Source organism: Pelobates fuscus, chromosome 7 (genome assembly GCF_036172605.1).
Source record: "Pelobates fuscus isolate aPelFus1 chromosome 7, aPelFus1.pri, whole genome shotgun sequence".
Taxonomy (NCBI): domain Eukaryota; kingdom Metazoa; phylum Chordata; class Amphibia; order Anura; family Pelobatidae; genus Pelobates; species Pelobates fuscus.
This window is the reverse complement of record NC_086323.1, coordinates 94603331-94622073: the sequence shown is the minus strand read 5'-3', so window position 1 is coordinate 94622073 and position 18743 is coordinate 94603331. Positions and strand designations below refer to the sequence as shown.

General features: G+C 38.2%; 1 protein-coding gene across 2 annotated transcripts in view; it reads left to right on the top strand.

Annotated features, from left to right (window-relative positions):
* The window catches only part of COL7A1 (collagen type VII alpha 1 chain), a 193817-nt gene that overhangs the window by 21031 nt on the left and 154043 nt on the right, over positions 1-18743 (top strand). For both annotated transcript variants that reach the window (XM_063426212.1, XM_063426213.1), the window contains exons 2-3: positions 12232-12316; positions 16471-16651. In XM_063426212.1, coding sequence (XP_063282282.1) covers positions 12241-12316; positions 16471-16651 — 257 coding nt within the window. In that variant the 5' untranslated portion in view covers positions 12232-12240. The remainder of the gene's footprint in view (positions 1-12231; positions 12317-16470; positions 16652-18743) is intronic.

Sequence of the window (18743 nt, the reverse complement as noted above, 5' to 3'; positions counted from 1 at the left end):
ATTAACCTTTTTTCACATCATTCAGCTTTCTTTTAAATATGTATTAAAGATTCAGCTATTGATATCACATTACAGTGAAATATCTGCACAGACTAAACACACATTGCATTAGGGGAATATAGATATTGTTTCTGTTTATGCTTCTCTATGTCGACAGAAAACAGAGTTTATAACAATGATTGGTAGAAGGCAAAATGGAGGTGATGTTGAAAGAAGTATGAGGAGCAGGAGAAAGCAGTATGAATTTTATCATTTAATATTATTATTTAGACCTCAACATACACATTTGTTAAATAAAAGGTATAAGTATATATAAAATAAAAAATCCTGAGAATTGGTGGCGCCCTTTAAATACAGGTTTTATGACTATGTACTTTAATGAAAAATGTCTATGTGCTTTCAAGCTGTGGTATGAAAAATGTGAATATTTTGAAGGTATAATGGGTGGATTGTAGATGGCTTTTTTGGGATGTGTGAGTTCCTAGTATGTTACTTGAGTATGTACCGTGGTTAAAAGCAGCACACACAGATTTATACCAACATGACCACTTCTAAAAGCAGAAGTGGTCATGTTGGTTGGAATAAGCCTTTAAGTCTCACTCTGGACCAGATATTGGAAGACAGAACCTTCAAGATTATTCTTGGTTCCTTTCTGTATAATATTGTAAAATACAATAGGTAATCCATAATAAGATTAGTATTATGCCTCTTCCTTGAGAGCTCTACAAACGAGCTCTACAATGAATTCTTAAAAAAAGCGTTTGTAGTTTGTGGCTAAGGTAACCTGGAAATGGAAGCAATACCCAAGAATTAATGTTATAAATCCTTCGTGACATTTCCATAAAGAGAAACTAAAAGATCAAGGGGGAGCCCCACATTCCTTGGGTATGAGCTCATGGATTGATCATATTCCTCTGATCATGGATGGAGACACGAGAACGAGTTATTTCTATCTTCAAAGAGAGACCTAGTAGAGATGATAGCAACCGGTTGACTGTCAGTGACCTAAAACAATGTTGGTGGCTTTCTTTGATGAGTGTATCATTGCCACCCCCCTGCATCGAGTGTGACTCCCGTAAGGAAAATACACAATACCTAAAAGCTTGTACTAAAACGGGTCATATTTGCCATTGATAGTATTCCAGTTCATCATATAAGAAAAAATTTACATTTTTAATTTCGAAAAGCAAAAAAACTCTTCATGAAAGAATTTGTTCAATTGTCACATTTTTGTTCCTTGCATGTCTTTTTGGGGTTAGAAACCTCAGTTATTGGATTTAGCACATTTATGTAAACGTTATAAGAAAGAAAAAAAAACCTGGAATGAACTGTTTTTTTTTTATATTTTATTTTTTTACTAAAATTCCCAGATGCTTTTGTGCAATATAGGATAGTATTACAATTGTAACTTTTGGCAAAAAAAGGAATATTCAATACTTGGAAAACTTTGAATGATACAAATTGTGACCACTTCAATTACAGTCATAGCCAAAGCGCAAACTATTGTATAAACTGAGTTTGTCGGGTAAAAATTCAAATTTCAAAAAGGAGGTTATAGGTATAGTTCAGCTTCATTACAGTACTGTACAAATGATGAGTAATTTAGACATTCTGGCTGAGAAGTTATCCATACCTATTAACATTGTTGCCTGAATTTAATATAGAAACATAGAAACATAGAATGTGACGGCAGATAAGAACCATTCGGCCCATCTAGTCTGCCCAATATTTCAAATATTAAAGTGAATGCAGCATTATTTCAGATGCAAACAATATAGAAAATAAGAAAAGAGACCCCCTGAAACAGGGGTATCTAAACTAGTAAATAAATATCACAGAATATACATACAGTGGGTGGAATGTTGCGGTTCAGGGTTAAATATGATGGTATTGAGGTAGATGAAGTAACTGTGGAGATACAAATGTACAGATACCTAGTGCAATATTGTACTGTGTATTAAAATTTCAACATACAGTATATAGCTCAGTACTCACAAGGAGGGAGCCAATTGGAAATGGCTCAGTCCTGACGCCTGTGGGATAGTTAGAAGGGATCCCACTCCCTTCCAAAGTGCAGGTGATGTTCTGTATCTTTCAAAAAGGAATGTCCACACCAATATAAAATTGGGGACTAAGTCCTTTTATTGGTAAAGTAAAGAGTGGATGCACAGCACAGTAAAATGGAATGAAATACAAATAAAATCAAAACAAACTTGATAAAATCACTGAAGTCGTGCTAAAGTGAATGAGTCCACTGTGGGATAAAAAGAATTACTTGCAAAACGCGTTTCGCCCAAGTCCTGGGCTTCCTCAGTTGCTAAGAGTGTCTTTAAGATGCTTTGTTTATATACCCACTTCAAAGGGTGTTCATTTCCGGGTTCGCGCCGGTATTTCCATTTCCGGTCGCATACCAATGACCCAAAAAAATCATTTTTGGTTTGGGAGGTAAAATATCCTTAAGTATGGGGTCGTCCTTCAGAATGTGCCAGTGTTTGCTGATGGCTTTCTGTACTTTTCTAGTGTTTCCATTATATTTGCTAATGAAAGGAACTCCATCGTAATTGTGTGTCACTGTTTTGTTTTTGTTTTGCCAACTTTTAAAATACAAACCCAAAACAGTGACACACAATTACGATGGAGTTCCTTTCATTAGCAAATATAATGGAAACACTAGAAAAGTACAGAAAGCCATCAGCAAACACTGGCACATTCTGAAGGACGACCCCATACTTAAGGATATTTTACCTCCCAAACCAAAAATGATTTTTAGAGGCACCAGCAACTTAAGAAATGTGCTGGTTAGAAGCAATTTAGAAACCACAACACCTAAGCACTTTATTAATGACTTGATAGGATTTTATGGGTGTGGAGAGTGCCTACCATGTAGAGCCACTAAAAACAGAAAAAGACACCTCATAGACATAAGTGCAATAATAGGTCGACCGTACAAAATTAAAGACCACCTCACATGCCATTCGAAGGGAATTGTTTACGTCCTAAAATGCCCATGCAATCTCCTGTATATAGGAAGAACCATACGGCCCCTAAATGTACGGATTGCAGAACATGTCCGCAATATCAAAAAAGGTCTGGAAACGCACTCTGTCTCCCAACACTTTAAAACTCGACATAACCAGGACCCTACAGGACTATTCTTTTGTGCAATAAAATTAGTTAAAAAGGATTGGAGGGGAGGCAACTATATCAACAAACTAGGCAAAGAAGAGATGAGATTTATTTTTACTTTTAATACCCTCATACCTAACGGCCTCAATGCAGACTTTGAAATATGTCATTTTTTATAATATGCATGGTTAAAAGTTTTATTTGATATTATGCTTTTAAATTATGCTTCTAATTCCGTTTAAAATCATTTTAAACCATTTTTTAAATTCGTTTTAAAATTAATTATGCCTTAAATTCCGTTTAGAAATCATTTAATCCCATTGATGCTCTTATTATAAGTACATTGTTTAATTTTATGTATTTTCAAATGCTGCACGTTTTACTTATGAAAGATGACACTTGCTGATCATCTTTTCAACAGGTCTACTATTTCCCCTATTGCCATATATTCCCAGTACTGTCTTTATCTATATACTTCTGGTCATTTGGATGGTTTATCTATGAAGATCTTTAATCCCTTTTTTTCTCTCCTATGTATTTTACTAAGTGGACATGGGATTAGATATGTTCATGGGACTTTACAAAAGAACAATAAAGTTATTGACGATTTGGAACGCACATGCGTTCCAACAACAGGACCGCGGACCGGAAGTGCGTCATTTGTATGCGACCGGAAATGGAAATACCGGCGCGAACCCGGAAATGAACACCCTTTGAAGTGGGTATATAAACAAAGCATCTTAAAGACACTCTTAGCAACTGAGGAAGCCCAGGACTTGGGCGAAACGCGTTTTGCAAGTAATTCTTTTTATCCCACAGTGGACTCATTCACTTTAGCACGACTTCAGTGATTTTATCAAGTTTGTTTTGATTTTATTTGTATTTCATTCCATTTTACTGTGCTGTGCATCCACTCTTTACTTTACCAATAAAAGGACTTAGTCCCCAATTTTATATTGGTGTGGACATTCCTTTTTGAAAGATACAGAACATCACCTGCACTTTGGAAGGGAGTGGGATCCCTTCTAACTATCCCACAGGCGTCAGGACTGAGCCATTTCCAATTGGCTCCCTCCTTGTGAGTACTGAGCTATATACTGTATGTTGAAATTTTAATACACAGTACAATATTGCACTAGGTATCTGTACATTTGTATCTCCACAGTTACTTCATCTACCTCAATACCATCATATTTAACCCTGAACCGCAACATTCCACCCACTGTATGTATATGACTTGCTGTGATTTTTAGTGTGGATAGAGAGGTTACCACACGGGTGTTTTGAGTGTTTTTGGTATCCATTTGGGCAACACGCTGTGACTCTGTATTTTTATTTTTAAATATCACAGAATAGATCAGGCTTCTAAATGGGACTAAGCGATAGTTTGTATATTATAGCAAAATAAACAGAATCTATAACTATGTACAAAGCAGGCTGTATTATACTGTGCCTATTGTACACTTTAAGACCACACCTTGAATATGCTGTGCAATTTTGGGCACCTGTTCTAAAGAAGGATATTATGGCACTGGAAAGAGTGCAGAGGCCGCCTACAAAATTAATAAAAAGGAATGGAACATTTTAGCTATGAAGAAAGGTTAAAAAATATAAACCTCTTTAGTTTAGAAAAATGACACCTCAGAGGGGATATGATAAAATTATACAAATATATTCATGGTGAATACAAACCATTGTGTGGAAGTCTATTCACAAACCGAACTTTACATAGGACACGAGGTCATGTGATGAGACTAGAAGAAAGAAGATTTAGTCTAAGGCAAAGGTAAGGTTTTTTTGTTTGTAAGAACAATAAGGATATGGAATTCTCTGCCTGAAGAAGTGGTTTTATCCGAGTCCGTACAGATGTTTAAACAGTAACCAAATGCATATTTGCAAAAACGTAATATTCAAGGATATAATTTTTCAATGTAGGGTAATAGCTTCTTGATCCAAGGATAAATCTGGCTGCCATTCTGGGGTCACGAGGGAATTTTTTGCCTAGTTTATTGCAAAATTGGAAGTGCTTCAAACTGGACTTTTTTTTTTTGCCTTCTTTTGGTTCAACAGCAAAAAACAGATGGGGAAGGCTGAACTTGATGGACACATGTCTCTTTGCAGCCTATGTAACTACAAAATCAAATGTTGCAAAAGATAACAGACTACTAGAGGATAGAAATAGTGTTGTCTTGCAGCTGATCTTGATAGTGTTTCCTTTAGGATTTAGGGGTAACAAAATTACTCTACTTCTATCCTCCATCTACACTTGCTACATTATCATTTTTAATGTTACCTTTTGCAACATATGATTTTGTTACAGTGTACAATAGGCACAGTGTAATAAATCCTGCTTTGTACATAGTTATAGATTGTGTGTATTTTGCTGCAATATACAAACTTTCCTTTAGTCCTTTTTAGGAGCCCGATCTATACTGTGATATTTATTTACCAGTTTAGAAACTCCTGTTTCAGGGGTCCCCTTTCTTATCTTCTATATCTTCTATATTGTTTTCACTTCTAGGGTTCATCACTAGACCCTTTGGGGTAGAGTGAAGACCCTTTGTTCATTACCAGACCCTTTGGGGTAGAGTGAAGACCCTTTTTTCATTACCAGACCCTTTGGGGTAGAGTGAAGACCCTTTTTTCATTACCAGACCCTTTGGGGTAGAGTGAAGACCCTTTTTGTCATTACCAGACCCTGTAGGGTGGAGTGAAGAAACCTTTGCTGTTGTTGAGTATATCAGATGCGGCCTGCCCCATTGGTGATATCCTGTGTTGCCAAATCACTATGACTTCACCAGATGGATTTCCGCATACGTACTTGGAAATACTGGCACAGACAAATCCCAACCAAATTCTAAAAGTATTCTCTGCTATAAAGCTGTGTTCCTCAGCTATACAGTGTCTCTTGTAGTTTTGCACCCTTTGTATTAATTTTGCGTTCACACAGTGTAGCGGTACTTACCCTTTCCAGGGCCCGGCCGGGGTCCTCTGTTCAAGCCGCGCTTGGTCCTGCTGCTGCACGAGCCGCGCGCGGCTCATCCGACGGCTGCAACAGGAGGGCGGGCAGTGACCGCGAGAAGCGGTCACGTGTCCCGCCTGACTCTAAGAGCGCGCCGCGGCTCTCGGGCGCGCTCTTAAAGGGACAGTGGGAGCCTTAATTGGCAAAGGCCTCCCATTGGTCCCTGTCATGCCACACTCCCCATACACTTACCTTTTGGGGGCGTGTTGAATCCTGCGTGTTGCGGTATATTTTCATTACACACAGCTAGTTATATGTTTCTGTTGATCTCTATACCCCATACTAGACTTATCATATTTGTAGACTACAGCTTTCTAGACACTGGTTAAGTCTTCACAGTTACCACTCTGAGGTCTGTTAGTGCTAGTCTTGACCATTCGAGGCTTCAGTTATATACACTATCCACATTGTCCAGCTTGTATTTCCTTACTATTTCCTACTAGGTTCCAGATCTATAAAGTCATGTTGGATCTACGTTTTGTTCTTCTTCCACTTTCAGTATACCTGTGGGATGTAAAGGTGGCTGCACATGAGGCAGGCCCAGAATCACTGCATATTCCTGCCCATCAGGGATTGTGGCATATTACTATTGCAATTCCAGGAAAGAGAAGGAGATTTAAAAAATAGAATACACCAATAAACTATGCATTACCTAGCAAGTATATATATATATATATATATATATATATATATATATATATATATATATATTTAAAAGAAAAGTGCACTCACATGGCTCTGTTAGATGAATTTTCAATCTCTTATTGAAGTAATTCCTTGTTGATCCTGAGGAAAGCCCCGAACGTGGGCTGAAACATTGATTTTTAATGGAATTACTTCAATAAAAGAATATTTTTAACTTCACCTAAGACCGTGAGTGCAAGCCGTTTTTGTATATTTGTCATTTTGGGCTATGGATTTTGTGCACCTGGCATTTTTGTTAAACAGGTCTGTCTGAGTGCAAGGAAATATTTAAATCATATATATACATACAATTGTATTTATTTATTGCTAACAGATCTATTTGTTTTCTTTTATGATTCCCCCATGATTTTTTTTGTGTCTTCTTAAAGAGTTGATTCCTGTGGGGAGGTTTCTCAGGTTTTAGTTACACTTAAATATTGTCTGTTTGTACACAATGGGATCAAGCGTCTCAAAAAAATGACATCATGCCTGGATTATAAAGCATCGTTGTAAAGTGATGCATTTGCCCTCAAGGCACAATTAATTACTGTCTCCTTTACAAATGACAGTGGCAAACATGAACATGCGTTTCCTTTGACATTTTAAAACAACAGAAAAATCTAAATTGCAACACATTGTAATGTAATGTGTAAATGGGTTCAGGGCAGGGATCCATGTGTTGTGTGGCAGAAGATTGGTCCCTGTGGCTTTGGATCCACACCGCAGCATGTATCCCTTCTCTGAAGGGAAATAAAAGACTAGTAGTACAAAGTAACTGCTACAGAAATGGAGAATAAACCACCCATACTGCCCACAAACACCAGCATAAATGTTATATAAAGGGGAGAGCAATACTAGTTTATTGGACCTTTCACTGGGTTTTAGTAGAGCACAATGGTTACATAATAGAGAGACAATAACAGATGAGAGTGGACCTTAGGAGAGACTTCAGGTAATTTGCATGATCTCTCCTAGTAGTATAGGGCAATGTCCTACTATAGACAAAACACACTGGGACAGTAAGGGGGCAGCGAAATGTAGACAAACAATGGACAATATAACTAACGTCTAATCACAGAAAGTAGAATGTCCCAACCACTTTAACCCAGTACTGATAAGTAGCCCCAATATCTGCTGTCAGGTCTGTAATGGTCAGTTCACAACAGGGTGTTCGAGTCTGTAGGAATTTGACTGGTGCCAAGGCCAAGACCATTCACAAGCCCTACAGTGTCTGATTAGTTGGTGTGCGGTGAGGTACAAGGTAACAGCGCCCATTTAAGGGTGAGGTAGCTTCCAATATTTCAGCACTTATATTTTCAAACCTCATGGTGCACAGTGCCACACTGTGCAATAACAACACAAGGCACAGAGTGATGTGACACAATAAATCACAAGATAAGAAAGTGTCCCAGACTGAGACACTGTGTCACTTTTCCCCCAGCACTTTGCCTGTCTTATCAAAAAGAAAATTACAGAAATAATGTGTAACGAATCGACAGGCACCCCGACTGGGTACCTCCGTTGAAGGATGCTCCTAGCGCTTCCTGAGGGCTCCAAGCACTCCAGCAGACACCATAACCACCATAGACTCCTCCAGAGAGCAAGGAAGGAACAAGCTCTTACAAGAGCTTAGCAGTGATTTAGCAAGGGAGTATGACAAGCATAGCAATCCCTTGTAGCAGATTCCCCCAATAAGAGACGGCACTCCAAATGGAGGGTGAAGTAGAACTTTTATTCAAACACTCTGCTTTTATGCCCCTTCTACACACATAGTACCGCCCACAGGGTTTTGCAGAACAATCAATCAATACGTACAATACACACAGACACTCCCACACAAAATCCTTCCCTCTGCCTGTGATACAATTACCTTACACAAAGGGTTAATGTAATTATCACAGGCAGAGAAATACAGTTTTTACACATGTACTGTAACTTTAAAAATATGCATCCAATCTTCACAATATTACATATTCGAACTCCGCACACTATATTACAAACATATCCAAAATTCAGCCAATTCCATCCAGGGGTTAAAAAGTTAGCTGGAAGTCCTTTATGACCGACCGCAAGCACATTTTCCTGCCCAAAACAGTTCAATAGATTTGGGCTATGCGGTCGGTCAATTTCACACTGAAAAAATGACCCAAAAAAGTCCCATTCTAACGTGCGTTCGAATTGCCAAACGGGACTTAGTCTCTGCAGCTGAAAATTCAGTGTAGGAGAAAGTAAAGGGGTCAGCGGTGTTCGTGGAACTGTGTAGCCGATTTCAGTTCCATGAATTTGGCTCCACACACCGCTGACCGCATTGGAATGAAAAAAGATGGCGCCACCACGTGTTCGTTTGTTAGAACGGCGGCCACCCAGTGGTCGGCAATTTACCTACAGCAGGCTCCCATCCACTTCTGGGTGGTCCGCTTGTGTGGTACTTGGCTCAGTAAGCCCCATTTACTGAACCAAGTGGGAAAGGGGCACAAACAAAGTATATTAGGGGGACAGGGGACACAGTCTTAAAGGGGCATTGGTCCCAAAAGTCACAGTATGTCCCCAGGTGGTTCTTAAAGGGCCAGCAGCAGCATAATAAAATACAATATGCCAAAATACTGTATTTAAAGGGCCAAATCTCCCAGGGGCCATAGTCAGCAGGCAGGAGGCGGGCAAACAGGCTTCTCCAATGCCCAGTAGCGAGGTTGGTTTCGCCACATTATGGTGGAATGAACAAGGAATGTAACGCCCATAGATCTTTTACACATCAAGAAATAAGTGTCACATTGCTGGTCTGAGAAAGAAGGATGAAATTGTGTGTGTGTTTTGTGGGTGTATGTGTGTGGGTATATCTGTGTGTGTAAATATTTGTTTGTGTGTGTTTGTTACCTGCTATTCCTGTGGAGTACAACATATAATCCTTCTCTGGCACCCCAGCTGGAAAAAAATATTCACGGGCCTGGGGCTGCAAGCTATGCCTAATTATGGCATTTACATTTATACATTAAATCATCACTATGTAACCTAGATACCGTGGACTTACACATGCCTCCCAAATAGACATATGTGATCTTTTAATTGTAGGGATGTGAGAGGCCAGAGGCAGGCCTGTTCTGGAAGATTGTGGATGGCTTATTAATAACAATTTAGGCAACTGAAATGTAATTTATAACAGGAATAATATTTACACAGCTCAATAGAGTAGAATTTGCAAAGACCCGATGGTGACATCGCGCTGGTAGTCCGGTGGGTGGGGGACAGACAAAGGTGAGTACTACTTACCTTAACCTGTCCCTCTCGGGTGCCGTCATCTTCTTCCAGCAGGGTTTCATCCAGTGCATACATGAGAGTACAGCATTGAAAAATCCATGGATCCTCCAGAGACCGGATCCTCCAGAGAAAAAGTGAATTCCCTGCAGCTGTCAGGGGGATTGACACTTCTAGATGGCGGTAGCTCTGCTCAGTGACTAAGTGTCTTGGAGTGTCAGGCTGGGAGAAATACTGAGACAAAGTAGTTGTTTTCTTTGGGGGGAGGGAGGGGGGTGGCATGACAGTGCTGCTTTAAATGAGCACTAAAGCTGTAGAAACACAACCAACATATTCCTACGGATAGAGTGTTAGCCTAACTATATAGATGATAGGGCGCCCCAAAAGTAAGACAATATATTGTTTTATTCACCTTTATTTTTCTGGACATGCTTTTTGATGCAATATTTACGTGACCTCATCCACTATAGTGACTGTCAGACTAACAGTCAATGAACGTGGCATTAGACAGCAATGTACACACTGTCTTTTCTTAGAACTGCTCACCCTGCATGGACAGGCTCTTCACCCCAGAACCATTACATTAAGCTGTAGTGTCCTTTTAAACTCATTCGAGTTATACAATATATATATATAGCTCTAGGCTGCCTGAACATGATGGAAACATGTTTCAGTGATTTCAAAACTTTTGCCTAGACTTGTGGTCTGTCTCTTAGTTCCACATCTCTCCTGAATCCAATTACTCTAGAATAACATGATTATTTATTAACAAAACTCCGTTCTATAATTCACCATTAACTATATATCAATACAGTTTTTCATACAGTTGAATTTTTGCCAGGTGGTGAAAGTGGGAAAAAAAATTCTTGGAAGTTTCATAGATAGCCTTTAACCTCCCACGTTATCTGTCTCTCAAAGGATGCTTCGTGGAAAATCTAGCCTGTACATTAGAAATCTGAGCAGATGGGAGCCATTCACTAAGATCGTACTGGCACACATTACAGGAAGGCTTAAAGTCCACGATTATGACTGTACAAAATTTCCAAGAATGTCGGTGCACCAAAATCACATGTTGAAAACTCAGCTTATAGATTGTTCTATTTTAAATGACTTAAGATTTTGACTGGCCTTAAGGCAAATGCCTGTTTTACCTTCCAATCCTAATATTGTATTGAATGGCTCAGGGCATCTTTACACATGTGAGGTCTGATCATTCCCTGCAAGTGATTGAAAAGCACTAATCTGCAGTGTCGGAAAACTGTGTTTGGAGAAATTTCTCTTTTTAGCAGCTTCCAGCTGCTCTTACACATTTAAACCCCAGCATGAAATATTTAGTTAAAACCCATCAGTAAAAAAAAAATGTTGACACAACTCGTTTTTTTAAAGAATGTCAGCTCAACAGCTTCACAAACACACGGAATGCCATATATATATATTTATGTAGTTATTCTGTATGATGATATACCCAACTCAGGTCTCAGAATTACTCACTGTGCACTGCATAGATACTTCTAGCAATCAATATAATTTAGTATAGTTATAGTGAAATACTAATCGGGTACCCAGTCAAGTTGATGGTTTGAAAAATATATCTTTGATGCCGTCATATTAATACAGTAAAATAAGGACAAATAATTTCAAAAACAAAATTTCTTCTTGTTCACTATGTTTCAGGGTCAATGAATATTCTCCTTAAAACTAAAATTAACCAGTAATGCTATAACACATAATTAATTATTAATGACTGAGTGAATTAAAAAGAAATAATAACAGTATCAATTTTTTCCAATCAAATTGCAATTTCCTTTATTCATGTCCAGGACACTGTTTTGCTGTGATCGTATTACATGGGGCAATTTTTATACCACAAGTAGGCAACTGTCAGCACTCCAGATATCTCCCACGAGTCTCTTACATCCATAATGGTGGCAAACCATCAGGGGAGATGCAGTGCATAACATCTGAAGTGCTGAAGGTTGCCTATCCCTGCCATATTGCCCCATATATATTGCACCATAGTAACGTTAATATGTGTATAATAGAGTCATTTTTGCCTGATGTCCCTAATTAAGCACTGTAGACATTCATGGATTCATGGTGATTTCACCTACACTTTGAAGACTAATCTTTAATTTTTTTTGTTGCAGACTCAGAAGATGAGGGGGTTCGCTGCCCTATATGTGGCATTACATTCCTTGTTTTTTTTTCATGGAAGTTCAGCGCAGGAGCAAGGTAAATATCATCACAAGATGTGTATTACGAATAAAAAGCATTGTTAAAGAGATACTCTGAGCACCACCAAAACTCAATATCGTCATTACCACCACACGTCAGTATAGTGCTTAAGGTGCAAAGAGTGTTTTGGTACAGAGGTTCTGATGCTTAGACTGCCTCTCTAATACCAGAGATCTTTCAGGGTCTCACTGGAGTCCTATGGGTACTAGGCTTCTTGTACACCCACTGTGTAAAATTCTAGAGCTAACGGAAATGAAAGCTATACCCCTGTGATGTCAGCAAGTTGTGAATACCCATGGTTTTTAGATGCTAAACTCTTGTAAATCCCTGAATCTATAACTAGCAGAATGTGAAGAGTCAAGGGAGCTCATTGTGGCATAACCCATGAAAGGAGCATACATAGCATCCAACTGTCCCAATTTTGGGACTAACAAATTTGGAATTCTCTCCCACTGTCCTTGGTTTGTTCAATGGTGTCTTGCATCTGGTTTCCATGAAAATTATCCAATCAGCACAGAGAGAGCAAATAATTAGACTCATCTCTTAGCTTACACAGTCTGTTCTGAATGGGGCCAGCTAGACAGACGCTCTCCCTTTTTGGGCAAGTTCTCTCGTTCCCTAAAGGGCCCCTCCATTACTGCTGCTTGTTACTGTCTTTCCTACCTCCATACATAGCTCGAGCATAGCTGTAACTCGCAATATTTGAAAAGGCCAAAGACCTTCATTTTAGGGGGTGCATGAGGAATTGTGCCCAGGGAGTGTGGCCATACCAGCACATTTAATTGGTCTCCCTACTGGTATATATTTATGGAACTGAGATGTCTTTTTCTTGCACAGACTAATTTCCAAATACAGTACGTAATTTAAATTACTGTGAATGCATTACAGTGAAGCTCTGTTATACAAAGGGCTGGATGTACATCTCAAAATATAAAAACAAAAATTCTAAAATTCCGATGCTGTATGGACTTTTATATGAAATTTCTTCAATGCATTCTGTTGTTGAACAGAAATAGTAAAACAGCTACCTTAAATGCCGCCCCATGTGCCCTTTGTGACTTATAGTCAAAGACATGGAAAAATGTCATCTCTCTGTGAATTTTATCCCAGCTGTGTACTACCGCATGTTTTCAATCCATGACAACGTGAAGCATACTGTTAAAATGCTCTATTCATTCAAACCGCCACGTGGGACTCATGTCTGTTAGCCTTTTGAAGCCTATATCCTGTTTAAAAATTTGGATGATGTGACTTGAACATAAAAAACTGTACAATGAGATAAAATTGATTATTGTTAGGCAGTCTCTTATTTAAAAATTACCAAAACAAAAAAACAAACATTTTCTATGTAGTGAACAGAGTTATAAAGAGTTTAATCATTAAACATGTAATTTTTCTTTAAAAAAATATTAAAGAGTTTAATTGTTAAACATGTAATTTTTCTAAATATAAAATCATTAAAGAGTTTAATCATTAAAGGAACACTATAGTCACCTAAATTACTTTAGCTAAATAAAGCAGTTTTAGTGTATAGATCATTCCCCTGCAATTTCACTGCTCAATTCACTGTCATTTAGGAGTTAAATCACTTTGTTTCTGTTTATGCAACCCTAGCCACACCTCCCCTGGCTATGATTGACAGAGCCTGCATGAAAAAAAAAATGGTTTCACTTTCAAACAGATGTAATTTACCTTAAATAATTGTATATCAATCTCTAAATTGAACTTTAATCACATACAGGAGGCTCTTGCAGGGTCTAGCAAGCTATTAAAATAGCAGGGGATAAGAAAATCTTAATTAAACAGAACTTGCAATAAAGAAAGCCTAAATAGGGCTCTCTTTACAGGAAGTTTTTATGGAAGGCTGTGCAAGTCACATGCAGGGAGGTGTGACTAGGGTTCATAAACAAAGGGATTTAACTCCTAATTGGCAGAGGATTGAGCAGTGAGGCTGCAGGGGCATGTTCTATACACCAAAACTGCTTCATTAAGCTAAAGTTGTTCAGGTGACTATAGTGTCCCTTTAAACTTGTCATTTTTCTAAAACAATAATTGAAAATTCATACATTCGCTGGTAAAAATAAGGATTTAAAAAGATCCATGTTAAGTATACTGCACCAGCCACTAGACTTGTGCATGAATGTTTTTCAGCTGGTTTGAACAAATGAAATGCTTTGAAATCGACTTGTGCATTAATGCGTTTCAGCCAGTTTGAACAAATCAAATTCCCTTTAATCTATTCATGAACAACTCAATCTGTCCAGGATTTACCTGTGGAATCTTATTTAATGAATAAGGTATATCCCCAATGGAATGATCTGTTCGTGCGCAGATTAAAAGGAATTTGTTTGAACCAGCTGTAACCTGTTAATGCACAAGTCTGCCAGCCAGTGTAGGGTGATTAGCAACTAATTGGCTACTACTGCTTATTTCCTGCCTCAACTCATCTTGTTATTATGTGACAAGTATCTGTGTGAAGGCTGGCGAGAGTATATATGTAAAGATTGTTTAAAATAGTGGGGTAGGATATTTCACTTTAAAGACACTCCAAGGACAATAATGCCATTTCCAAGACAGTTTGTTTTTTGCCTGGCTATAGCTCCACCTCTGTCTACTGCCAATCAGCCACTCCAGGATTCAAAAGGTAAGTAGCTTTTTAAAGGGAAACTATAGTGCCACGAAAAAAAAGTCGTTTTCCTCACTGTAACCATTTCATCTCATTGAATTGGTTATAGTGCCTGGAGTGCACTGGCACTGTCCCTCCATTCAGAATCTAAACATTTTCAAACAAACGGATGGTGCCAGGGGGCTCCAGACACTATAACCACTTCATTGAGATGAAGCAGTTACAGTGCCTATAGTGTCCCTTTAACAAGTTTGCACTAAACTTTGCTGGTTTTAGTTATACACTAGTCACCATTGGCAAACGAAAATTCAGCCTTGGTAAGAAGAAATTCACTCCTGATGAGTGTTCCATGGACATTCCATGCTTGCAGTGCTAAGTAACTTATAGGTCTAGTAGCACAGGACAGGGCTTAAGTTTGAGCCCCAAACTTACCATGACTCATATGCCCCCATGTATGGTCATAAAGAGGTGATTTGATTGACAACAGCAGTACTTTTTTTTATTTAATATGCCATATGTAGATTAATGTATACACCCCAACATTGGGAACTAGGACATTTGGATGGAAGAGGTGGCCATAGTGGAAGACATACCAATTCCCCGTCTAGTAAAAAAAAAAAAAACTAATATATTACATATTTGAGGTTCTTAACTAAAAGAAAAATAGAACTGATGAATTCCTCCCTTTCATTTTTGAAAAAATACTTCCATACAATTCTTTCTGCTGATCCTTAGTCTATTACTCGACTACAAATGCATGTACAATGTCATAATTGTACTGATTCATTGGTATGCCCCTTCTCGGTCTCTCCGCTCTGCCTTTGATCTTCTCCTGTCCGCTGCTCGCACAAGTATGGCCAACTCACGCTTGCAGGACTTCTTGCGGGCGACTCCCTTCCTATGGAATAGCCTGCCTACCGCCATCAGACTCTCCCCTAGTCTTCAATTGTTTAAACCTATCTCTTCAGTAAAGTTTATGGCCTACCAGAGTGACCTCTACCTCACATACCTGTCCCTTGCTCTCTCCTAAAGAGCAGCACTCTACTCTCTCCTCCAGCTCTGCTTCACTCCCACCCTTTTTGATTGCTATCTCCTGTCCTATTGTGTTTTATACCCCACCTCCCATAGACTGTAAGCTCGTATAAGCTTTTTATAATTGTCTTATTTATTGTTAAATCTCCACCTTTTATAATATTGTAAAGTGCTACGGAATCTGTTGGCACTATATAAATGCCAATAATAATAATAATAATAATAATAATGATGATAATAAATAATGAAGTGTAAAGCATACTAAAGGATTGCATATATTTGTTTCCAAAAATTACATGGAGGGGTGTATCATCTGTGTGTGTATAAATTCTCAAGTGCACGTGTGCAATATGTGCCCATCATGTTTTGTTTCTTCTTTGGTACAGAAAGGGACATTGTTTCAAATTGTTACAAACAAAGTGAAGCTTATCGTTTATTTACTGCATAACATGAATTTATGATTTTGTTTTTTGTGTTTTTTTCTCATTTGCAGCTAGGTGTGAAAATATCTATGATTCAGATATTGTATTTGTCGTCGATGGATCCTCTAGCATCGGAAGGGCGAATTTCCGGATGATAAAGTCCTTTATGGAAGGACTCGTTATTCCTTTTGTAAATGTAGTAAGTGAAGAAGGTGTCCGTTTTGGAGTGATTCAATACAGCGATGATCCCAGGTAAGAATACTTCTAAATTCACCCACTTTTAGAAGAATAGGATTCTATAAGAGCCCAATACATGCATCTACTCAAGCATCATTCTATCCTATGCCAATATCTCTCCATTGTACCAAGTCCTCTGGCATCTGAGAATGCCTTGTTCATGCAATTGCCACAGTGAAAATTGTGCTCAGAATAGTTCAATTATATATATATAAATGTATGTTGTTGTTTAAAAAAAAAAAAAAAGCACTCCCAACCCCACAACAGCTTAAGCTAATTTCAGCTATAAAGGGGGCAGGAATATCTGAGCGCCTTCTTACCTTTGGTTTAACCCCAAAATACTGTTTCTTTTAACGTGGCGCATATTGGTGGGCTGAAACCTCTGCTAAGCCTTCCACAAACTGCAGTGCAGAGAGGAAATGAAGTTGAAATGCAGAAAAGTTGGTATCATTGCCATTGCCAAACGATTTAACCCCTAAAGTTAAAACACTTCAATAAGCTTACTTTGTTATGGGGGTTGTACCATTGCCTTACATATGCATTTATATGTGGTTTTGGGACTGAAGCTTTATTTTATGTTGACTTTCTGTGTTGATGCATTAGCTTTATTCTTGTTACCCCCTTGTAGTACAGTGCATTGTGGTTATTTTATTATGGATTTAAATAGTGTAGATTGGTTGAGTTGTAGCCACTGCTAGTCGACATGTAGTGACATTTAGCTTGGGTGCACAGTAATTTCTCTATTTCTGTATGCCAGTAATGTTTTGCTATATTTCCATAATTTATGTTAAAGTAGATCCTTCATATATGGTTAAAGGACCACTATAGGCACTCAGACCACTTCAGCTCAATTAAGTGGTCTGGGTGCCAGGTCCCCCTAGTTTTAACCCTGCAGCTGAAAACATAGAAACTGCTATGTTTACACTGCAGGGTTAATCCAGTCGCTGTCTACAAACAAATAAATTCAAGTAACAGTGGCACTAATGAGCAGACCAAAGAAAATAATTTAGTTGGAGCTGCACCTCACACAGTGTACAAACCCAAAATATAACCCCCAATACTATATTAAAAACAATAAAGGTGATCTATGTCTTTAAGACGTGTCCTCAATAAAAAAATATACAAAATCTTTGTCTAAATATAACACTAAAAGTCCTTATGCCATAGAGTGTAATAATAATTGTGCAATTGTGCAATAAGTTAATCACAATAAAGTGATACAGTGCAATAAAGAAATCACAATAAAGTGTTCTGATTTCTGTGCAAGGCAACAGTGTAAAGTGCCACACTTCACTTACACATAGTAAATATTGGTTGACTCCACAACAAGGATGAACATGTATGTAAAGAAAATAAATTAACAAAAAACTCATAGGGCAATATTGCAAAATAGAGATATTCAGGCTTCAAAAGGAACACTCACAAGTGTAGACCAGAGGAGCCTGCTCTAACTGTAACAGCTTCAGAATATAACACTATGGACTGTTTGTGGTAAGAATCCATTCTTTATTTGAACACATTAAAAACAGCAGCAACTGGCAGAATATGCTGATAGCCTCTCACCCCACCGATAGAGTTCTCTTCCAAGATCTCACCACTGCCGGCTGTGGGAAATAGGTTGCCGAGACTCCGATACCTCCGGGGTGCATGGCCAATGTTGCGTGCATGCATATGACGTCAAGGTGTGATTACGCGTTTCGCCGGTATTCCGGCTTCCTCAGATCTTCCCTTACTTTGCCCACAGTCAATATATAAGTCCAAAAAAATAGGAATGGAAATCAAATCAATACCAATTGGAAGATTTCCATAGGTTAAAGCTTAATAGTTAATTAATGCTCATAGGCTATGTGCCTCATACCTATTCATGAGTCCCAAAAGCCTTATTATCACTGTGAAAGGGAAAAGGGGGTGTATCACTGAAATTTCTAAAAATATACATTGTATCATGCTCCAATTTACAGACATATGTGCATATAAATATAAAAATAGTGGGACAAAAACTCTTTATAAATGAAAAAAGGAAGATAATATTAAAATAGATTCTACTCAACCACTCAACCAGGTTTTTCCGGAATAATTAGTTCCCTATCTTTTTTTTTTTAAAAGA